Here is a 10,021-nt window from a genome sequence, read left to right as displayed (position 1 = left end):
GGTGTGCAGTTCATCACACCTCTGTGCTGCCTCTTCCTCTGCAGGCGGAGGATTCCTCACACTCTTCCCCTGCTCCAATGTGAGTCACTCCCACAGGCTGCAGTTCTTTATGAACTGCTCCAGCGTAGGTTCTTCCCTCAGGGTGCAGTCCTTCAGGAACAGGCTTCTCCAGCTTGGGTCCCTCAGGGGGTCACAAGTCCTGCCAGCAGATCTGCTCCAGTGTGGTGTCCTGCATAGAGTGCAGGTGGATACCTGCTCCAACATGGACCTCCATGGGACTACCATAGTCTGCATCACAGGCTGCAGGGGAATCTCTGCTCTGGTGACTGGAGCACCTCCTCCTTCCTTCCTCACTGACCTTGGTGTCTGCAGAGCTGTTTCTCTCACACAGTCTCTCTCCTCTCTCTGGCTGCAGTTGCACAGTTTGGTTTGTTATTTTTTCCTCCTACTAACTGTATTATCCCAGAGGTGCTGCCACTGCCAGTGATGGGCTCAGCCTTGGCCCGTGGCAGGTCTGTCTTGGAGCTGGCTGCATCGGCTCTGTCAGCTTCTAGCAACTTCTCCCAGAAGCCATCCCTGTAGCCTCCCCGCTACTGAAACCTTGCCATGCAAACCCAGTACATCTCCACACTGGAAAGTCCGGTTAACAAACTCTTTGCAGTAGTGATGTCTTACTTAAGAGACTCTTAAAGAGAGAAGGTTAGGTTGTGATCTCATCAGATTACCTAGAGCAGAGATATTATCAAGAGTGGGTTTTGGTTAGTTGATGGTTTTATCTGTGAATGTCCCCTGAAACAGGAATTTCATCACTTTCCTTAGGAGAAGAGAGTATTTTGTCCTTGGTTCAGGGAATGGGACAATCTTATTTGAGCTGAATTTCTAAAATATTTAAATTGTGATTGATTTCTTTAAACCTGACTGTCTTAAAGCAGGATTTGGGAAGGAGGCTTGGGTCACATAAATTGTCTGGATTCCAGACGCTGCTTGCATTATGTGCTATTTATAGTTTATCTTGTTGAAATTGTGGTTCCTTCTGAAACACAGTGCCTAGCCAGTGCATGTGCTTCTCCCAGCCTACATTTTAGGGATTTGCTCTAAATCCAGAGTAGAAAGGATTGGAGCAAAAGCAAAGGGTTTAGAGCACAAGCCTTCTCCTGCTTCTGAGACCTTTTTTTAAAGTGTGGTTGGGTCTCCTTACAGAGAACTATACTTATTCTGGGAGTTAGGGCAGTGATGCAAATTGGCAGGTAAAGTACTGTAGTAGAAAGGGTGCTGTAGAAAGAATGGAAGCGGAGTGGGATTCCTGTGTTAAACGAGGCACATTTCCTTGGTACTTGAAGGCTATATATATAAATATAATCAGTCCTTGCTTGAACTCCACCCTCTTATAAAGGTGTATACATCTTTCAAGAGGCTCCTTGCCCCAGAAAGTACACCCCGAAGACAGCCCTCTGCAGTTGCTTTTACTGAAGACACAATGGTTTTCTAAGGGAATAATGGATGTGCAATTAACTGTGTGAGTGAAGTGGAAATGCAAGTGCTTCTGATTAACATTGTACTGTGCAGTTCTGAGAAATCCAAAATGGGTCATTGACTTACTTGCTGGAGTACTGAAGGGCCTTGAAGGTATGAAAAACGATCGGAATTCTCCTTTGCCAATACTTATATTTGCTTTTTTCCATTATCAGACAAGTGGGCATGGAGTAGGCTCAACCCTTCTGGCGTGAAACCCACTCCCAGATCTGGCTTCTCAGTGGCAATTGGTCCCAATAACCGCTCCCTTCTGTTCGGAGGTGTGCATGATGAAGAAGAGGAAGAGAGCATTGAAGGGGACTTCTTCAATGATATTTATTTCTATGACCTTGGGAAAAACCGCTGGTTTCCTGGACAGCTGAAGGTTTGATTTTAAAAATTAACACATATATATTCAGTTCATTCTCTGTGATCTCCTTGATCATGATACATGTCCTTTAAGCCTTTTTTGGCCTGAAAAAACTTTCATGCCATGTGGAGCAAACCTCTATTTCTAATAACTGGGGGTGCTCCAGAAGCTGAACCACTAGGTGTGGCTGCTGCATTGCTGTGACCCACTGATTCTGAAGAGGGGGAGAGGCTGTGGAAATGAAGCTGGTGATGTGCAACTCTAACAGATTTTTGGTACCAAATGGACTGAATTCTCTAACTTCATGCTGCCCCTCTCCTTTCCTGCCACATAGCTCCTTGTGCGCTCCATGCCCTGCTACCACAGTGGGATGCAGACTGACACCCTTCTGTGGAGAGAGGAAGCCTGTGAGCCCTGATGGTTGAGTACAAAGCGAGAGCGGTCCAGGAGCAATCTTCCTCCTCAGGAGTCAGGCTGCATGTGCCCCGTTGTTGTGCAATGCAAAATGGAACAAAGCAGCATGAAAACATAGTTAAGGTGTTTTACTGGAGGCTGGCTCTAGGTCAGATGTATAAGTCTGACATCAAATAGTTCAGTAAAAGCTACTGTGAAAAGATCTTGTGTTGCATTAGGATCAAAAAACCTCCCTCTTTCCCCCAGTGTTGATGAGTTACTGAAGAGATGAAATATTAACCTTGGCTCATAAAAACTTCAGAAATGTGGCCCTCTGATCTTTGATTTTGTTTGGACCATTCTCAAGGGCAAATGAGGTGCAAGTAAAGAAGTTCCTTTTTCACCACTGTTTCTGGCATTGTTCTCAAACAGGAGAAGTCAATCACATAATAACAGGCAAACATGCACTCAGATGTTTGCTTCTGTCTTCTTTGCTGTTTTCCAGCTCTTTCATACAGCTCTTTGAAGACCTGGAGTGCTTCCTGATAATGCACTGTAATTTAGCACCCAGCAATTGTTGTGATTTCACAAAATGTGGGTTACTTTCTCTTGCTCCCATCACAGACTAGTGGACTGTGTGCATGTTTGCGTGTACCTGCAAGACAGAGAGCAAAAGAGCTGTTTTCTGCCTCTTCAGCACATGCTGCCATTAATAGAGGGAGCAACTTCATGCTGTGGGTTCTCCAGGAGTTTCATTGTTCCTTGTTTTATGGCTGGTAGAAGTTTATGTTGAGTGGGAGGCTGTACCTATCACTTGAGGCTTATAGCTGTAGTGAAAAGTGATTGAATTCTCCCCCTCCTCCCTCTGAGCAGCACCCATAGTATTTATATTAACTGCTATACATGCTATTAGGTGCATACAATTCACACACAGTCTCTTTCTGTTCCTTGTTCCTGTTAACAGGGACCAAAATCAGAGAAGAGGAAGCGAAGACGTGGCAGACAAGCTGAGGCAGAGGATGCTGGAGATGAGGAGGTGGAGAAGCAACTTTCAGAAGCCCCAGTGGAGATAGTCAAAGAGGTGGTGGCAGAAGATGGGACTGTCATGACAATCAAGCAGGTGATCTCTGGACCTGCAGAAGAAAAGGGAAGGTCTGAATCAGAGGAGGAGGAGGAAGATGGAGCCTTGGGCCAGCAAGTGGAGCCATGCCCACGTTCAAATGCCATGTTGGCAGTTAAGCATGGGGTTCTCTATGTGTATGGGGGAATGTTTGAGGTGGGTGACCGCCAGTTTACCCTCAGTGACCTCTACAGCATCGACCTACACAAGATGGAAGAATGGAAGGTGCTAGTGGAGATGGATCCAAGTAAGTTCTGATGGTGGGATCTCTCTCTCTCTGATTTTAGTATAACAACACTACACTAGGAAAGAGAAAAACTAACCAGCAAAACAACTGTGGAGCTTCCTCAAGGGGTGGTGATGAGCCTTTGAGTAGTGTTTTTCCTGGACAGGAAGAAGTTTGAAATTATGTGATATGCAGTGTCTTATGGTCACCATCACTATGGAAACCAGTGTGGTCCAGAGCTTTGTGATCACAAAAGAAGGTGACCTTGCCCTGGAAGCTTGCAGACTGTGTGTGGTAATGGGCAAAAGGCATAAAGGAAGGAGTCTTGCTCATGATCATTGGACTGTGAAGTGCTGGAGAGGAGAGCTGACTGTTGTCAGCATTGGCACTAAGCAGCTTTTCTTCCACAGCTGTTCTGTGCTGTTTACTTCTTCATGACTGTTTCATCTCTTCCCATTGCTCCCTATCAGATACAGACACTGTACAGTGGATGGATCTATGAGGGCAGTGAATACAGCAGGGCTCTTAAGAAGCACATCTTTCTGACCTTGCCCAGGCACCTTCCGTGATAGTTCTGGGTGTGGGAGTGGGAAACAGTTTGTTATTTATTTCTTCTATTTTCTTTCTCATCAAAGAAGCACAAGAATGGCTGGAGGAGTCTGAGTCAGATGAAGAGGAGGATGATAAGGAAGGTGCAGAGGGAGGAGAAGAGGAAGAGGAGAGCTCTGAAGAGGAGAGTGAAGGTGAGGGAGGTAATGATTAAGATTAATGTTTCCTTCATACTAATGTAAAGTACAATACCTCCTGGTTCTGCTGCCAGCCTGGAGGGCTTCATTGACATCCAGGTGAGTTTTCCAGTAAAAGCAGTTTTCATAATGCACTGGTCTTGGGTTAGAAGAGAAATTCTACTGGTTACTGATAGAATTTTAGGCTATTACATTTAAACACATCAGCTGAAGTGTAGTCTTGGCTGAACTGACACGTGGAAGAGCAGTGCCTTCATTCACTGGCTTTCACCTCTCTTTTTGTCTTGTTTCCATTGTGTACTAGAAGAGGAGCAACACCCATCTGTTCAGCTTGATGAGAGCCATGCAGACTACCTGTCCAGGACAGAGCAGTACTGGATTAAACTAGCCCGCAGCAACATGGGCCCAGATGCCAAGGAGAAGAAGGTGGTAAAAGTGGCATATGCCATGGCAAAGACTTTCTATGAAGATTCAGTCTAGATGTTCTTGAGACTGTTCTATGAGTGAAAAACGTGCAGGGAGCAGTGGTTAGCCCCACAGAACTCATAGTGATGTACCAGGCAGTCAGCATGTCAGAAGGCATCCTTGCACTCTAGCTTTTGCCTACTCTAGGTGCCTTTGGGCTGCCCAGTCTCAATGCACCTTCATGGTTTATACTCTGGATTTGCTATTACTGTCCTGGAAGTTGTGGGAGGATCTTGAGGAACAGGATTGCTGTTTGAGCACTTGTTCTGCTGGGGCTGGCCTATACAATACTGTCATTTTTTTGTTCAAAATTATTTTGAGTCTGTCAAGATGAACTGCACATCACAATGGTTCACTGGTCCCAAATTCCTTACCCTGATGGAGCCAGAATGTGACTCCAGGGGTTTCTACAATAAACTTATTTGGTTACATCATCTTGTTTTTCTCAATCCTTTCCTAACTTTTCTACTTCTTTTTCTCCTGCTGTGGAAGAGGAATCACTGTCCCCAGTGTGAAATACACAGGTAGTGGTTGTAAGATGCACTAGCAGCCCTGAGATGTGGCTGCACTGCCTGAAGAATCCTGGGAATCCTTTCATACAGTGGCTCTCATACAGGTAAGGTAATCCCTGACGAACATAACAGTTGAAGTCTCTTTGTTTTTAATTAGCTGTAGCAGGTTTTGCCTTTGCCTGTGGAATCTTCCAATTCAGTTTCGCACTTGTTTGACAAGAAAGCAGTTGTCTTATAAATGAACTCTTTATGATCAGTCCTACCTTGGGAGCTGATGGCATGTTGAGGATGGGAGGGAGTGAGCTGACACTCTTAGAGGATTCTTTTTTTCACCCCTGCTTCCTGACTCAGCTCTTCTCCTCAAGGCATCATTTCCAGCAGAGCAGCACTGTGGTCCATAGGGACAACAGATGGGATCCAAGTGTGTCTGTTGCAGCAAGCAAGTGATGGCTTGAGTTGACACCAGAAGGCTGTCCTTGTGCAGGGAAATCCAATGGGTATTGTTTTGGCAGAGGCATCACTGGGGAGCCAGCTCTCAAGAGAGCAGTGCTAGGCGCAGGGCTAATTGGAAGGTAACAAAGATTAAATACAGCAGGCTGCCAAGTGTCAAGATAAAAACATGTCTGATAGGGAGGTACCTTCCATGCAGAATAATAGGCAAGAGGTGAAAACATACCATTTATTGATAACTTAGGAAAGAATCAGTAGTGTTTGCTTGGCTAAGGTCTTCAGGTGCTCTCTTGTCCTGTCGCTTGGGTTAGTTTATGTTACCTTGATCTTGCTGAATTCTGATCCTTTGTGTGTGATGTCCATGGCTTTCTGTGCAAAAATTGGGGAATCTGAGTTGCATTTTCAAGATTATGATGATGATTATTATATTTTTGTCTGAAAAATAGTGGGTTTAAAATCACAGCATCTCTGCAAAGGACTCAATTGCAATGGCTCATTCCAGACAGTGGAAACCACGCTTAGATGCACTTGGTCATTTTTTGCTTTTTCAAATACAGATGTACACCTTGAATTGATTATGTTTATGTATTTTTTTTCCCCTGAGCTGAAGCCGGGTTACAGCAGTTTTGTACAGCTGCAGGGAAAGATTCTCTCTTCCCCTTCTCTGGAAGAGACTGTTTGGATGAGGGAACTAGATGTATCAGATGAGCTGGAGTGTGTGCAACAGTAATCTGGGGTTTTTCCTTTCATCTTTTCCTCAAGGGCTCTGGAATATAGTCCTAGCTGTGTTCTGTGCCAAGCTAAGTATGACTGGAGAAGGCATAGACTGGAAGAAACATGCTTCCAAGGAACCTGGGTGAGGATGGGATGCGTCACAGCAGCTCCCCATGGGGAGCACACTATTGCTGAGGGAGAGGAAGCTTTGGAGTTGTTGGCTTCTCATGGCTGTCATTGCTCTACCTTGAGATTGGGCTGACCTGGGCATGCAGCTTGGTTAAATTTCTCCTAGAGCTGGGGTTTTGGATGAGCCAGGATAAGCTGTGGTTGGTCACAGGGCTTGGTTCAGGAGGCTCTGGTGGCCATCCTTAGGTTGTATGATGAGAGGATGCTGCCATGGCACACTGTCCCAGCCTGAACATTGAGGCTTACTTGTCAGCTCTGACAAAATGAGGGTTTCTTGCTCTAGCAATACCATGGGTGGGTCCAAGCAGTACCAAACCGCCCTGAGCACCTTGTGCCTGTCAGCAAGACAGAAAGGCTAAAGACACACATGTTCTTACAAATGGGGGACTGGAATAGAAGCATACCATACGATTCAGGTTCTGCTGGGAAACAACTGCAGCATCCTTCACAACTAACCCACAGCTACAGATGAACAAGAAAAGGACTTTGAAACATCCTCCATGCTGAAGGGGTTGGGGAGCAGTTCTACTGCTTGTAGGAGTAATTCTTCAGCTCTCCCTTGCAACAAGACCAGACACCCAATACTAAAATGCAGCTGCTGCTGTGGAGGGGATGGCTGCTCTTGTAGAGGAGGTAAGAGACTGGATGTTGGTGTTCTTACCACATTAAAGCAAGTCTGTAACAAAGCCTGAGCCTTGCTAGGTTCAGTGTGGTTATTTCCAAATTGGGGTAAAAAGGAAACAGGTAAATGATAAGGATTGTGAGTCTACTAAGTAGCAGTGTGGATGAGCGAGTAACACTTATGTGTGAACACGAGTCTCTCTAAAGTTTATCTTCCATTGTCATCTCCAGATGGGAATGTGTAACCCACCATCGCAGTTCTAAGCCATCCATCCAACAAAAGTTGTTGGACAACACTCAGCATCTCAACACCTACAAAGTGAGGTTTCCTTTAATGTTATGGAGCATGACCTCTGAGGTGCCTTGAGTGAAGGGACACAGCTCATGATGTATGTGAGTTTTGTATTCAGACCTTTGGGCACTGATAGGTAGCCACTGGGGTTGAAACTCCTTCACTTGGCATGATAATGAAGTTATTACACATACTCTGCAAAAACAGGTTGGTGGTAGTTCTGTAGCTGAGTGCCTATGGGTTAATACTAGTTAAAACAGACCTATAAAAGGAACGGAAGACCTTGAAATGCCCCTGAGGGAAGCATAGTTCTGGTGGATCTGCTACTCAGAGGCATGGTATCTAGTGCTTGCTATGCTCAGGTTTGGTTCTAGCAGTGGTTCAAGCCTTGGGCTGCAGAGCCAGTCAGGGAGCCATGCTATGAAGGTTGGGGATAGGCAACAACAGGACTCATGCAGTTCATTTAGGGGCTGTACAAGGAGTTGACTGGTTTCCCTACCCCAGGAAAACTTGCCACCAGGTCAAGAGCCTGCATGGCCCATCTTCTGTGCGAACAATTTACCCATGTGCATGGAAGCTGTGCAGCACAGGCAGGATCCAGTCTGGCCTCTGCTCTGTTCTGCTTTAGCACAAATCTCTGGAGCCACCCTCACCCTGTGACAGGTACAAAAAATTGCTGCTTTTCCATCCTCCCTTGTCTTGCCAAGGTCTGTCAGGACAAATAGTCCTTGGGTTTCAATTAAGACCTTCATCATCATAAGACATTATTTCTCCTTTTGCCCCTCCCCTTCTATTGCAGTCTAGATTATTATTTTCCCCAGCAGTGCTTTGTAACTCCACACAAGGTAAATAGATGCTGCAACAACTCAGGATCTCTGAAAGATCAGGCCCTGGAGAGTCCCAGCGTGCTCAGAAAATCTAGGTCTTGGGTACAAGCAACCCAGACACCAGATGGGCTGGTGAGAAGCTGACGTGGCACGAGCAGGCGGAGGATTTTTGTATTCTTTCCTGCTTGCCCTTCCTGAAGATGCTGCATCAAACCAGTGCAGCGCTCACACAGGTAGGGTCCAGCCAGGGGTCCCCTGGGGAGGGCCAGGCACCCTCTTCCCAGTGGCTTTACTGCCATGGTAGGAGGTGGGCTGATTCCTTCAGCCCCTCCTTGCATTTCAGGTGCTGCGTGTTCCACTGTAGGAACATAAAAATACCACTGCAGCCAAAAAAATGATGTAAACCTTCAACTGCTCACATGCATCTGTCAGCGTGGACATAAAACAGCAGGTATGGACAATTTACATAGATTTATATGCTGTGATGATAGACATTTTAATGTGCCTTAGGTAGATATGCATGAATCTAGGGCTCATAAGACAGGGAAGTAGACTGAATTACCTCTCTCTCTGGGCTACTTCTCAAGAATATTTCTGGCCCTGGGCAAATGTGAAAAGCCCAGAACTAAGACAAATTGCTCAGCTCCCCATGGTTAATAAATCTTTATTTTTAAGCATACGGTTTGGGGCCCAATTAATATTAGTCTTTGGCTATCTTTCGTATTGGACAAACCTCAGCTCCATGGAGCTTTATTTTATGAAACAAAGCAAGGAAATACCCAATTTGCATTTGTGTTTGTACATAACTGCTGGTACACAGGCAAGAGCAGTAATCAGTCAGTCACCAGCATGAAAAAGCTAGTCATGAAATCACTAGTACTTTTATTTGATTGATAACAAGAGGCATTTTTTTGCAGTTTTATATATATCTAAATATAGTACTGTGTTTATATGTAATTGTTTAACCTGCTCTTGGTGGGAAATTCGTGTCATGCACCTGAATGTACAAAAGAAAGTCCTTGACAGTCTTTACAAAGAGTTACAAAACACATGGATGAGTTCCTAGGGCTGCAACCGCAACGTAGTGTTAGTTGGTTCAAGTATGCAGGAACCATTCAAGAGTAAAAAAGATTACTAAAGACCTAAAACCAAACCAAAAAAGGTATGATGGGCAGTTACTGTGGAAACTGAAATAAAAGTTACAGGGGGTCTCGCTACCTTCAGTTCTCATTTACCCTGTCCACCCATAGCCCTTCTGCCTGAAAAAGGAAAGGAAGAAAAAGAAGAGAAACTGCGACAGGAGGGAATAAGACCATGTAAGGAAAAGAACTGAATTTAACTGGCACATGCTCTAATCCTTAGTTTATTTCTGGTTAAAAATATAGCAATCCAGTGCAGTGTAATAAGAAATCTGCTGAAAAGGTAGCAGAGAAACAGCTAAAACAGAAGCAAAGCAAAGCTGAGTCCGCAAGTCAGGGCTGTACCCAACAACTCTGTATGTGATATGTCGAGGAGGATTTGTTCCCTCCTTCCTCCCCCCAAATATACCTGTGGAAAGGGATTCATCCCAGCCTTGGGTTGCTG

General features: G+C 45.2%; 1 protein-coding gene across 1 annotated transcript in view; it reads left to right on the top strand.

Annotated features, from left to right (window-relative positions):
• The window catches only part of KLHDC4 (kelch domain containing 4), a gene marked incomplete at its 5' end in the record, with an annotated part of 27,561 nt that extends 22,302 nt beyond the window's left edge, over window positions 1-5,259 (top strand). Inside the window, 4 exons of the mRNA XM_010014506.1 lie at window positions 1,689-1,897; window positions 3,240-3,642; window positions 4,257-4,373; window positions 4,672-5,259. Of these exons, the coding sequence (XP_010012808.1) occupies window positions 1,689-1,897; window positions 3,240-3,642; window positions 4,257-4,373; window positions 4,672-4,847 (905 nt within the window). The remainder of the gene's footprint in view (window positions 1-1,688; window positions 1,898-3,239; window positions 3,643-4,256; window positions 4,374-4,671) is intronic.
• Between the last annotated feature and the right edge of the window lie 4,762 nt (window positions 5,260-10,021).

Source organism: Nestor notabilis, unplaced genomic scaffold (assembly GCF_000696875.1).
Source record: "Nestor notabilis isolate BGI_N333 unplaced genomic scaffold, ASM69687v1 scaffold16325, whole genome shotgun sequence".
In the NCBI taxonomy this organism is placed as follows: Eukaryota; Metazoa; Chordata; class Aves; order Psittaciformes; family Psittacidae; genus Nestor; species Nestor notabilis.
This window is presented reverse-complemented; position numbering and strand designations above follow the sequence as displayed.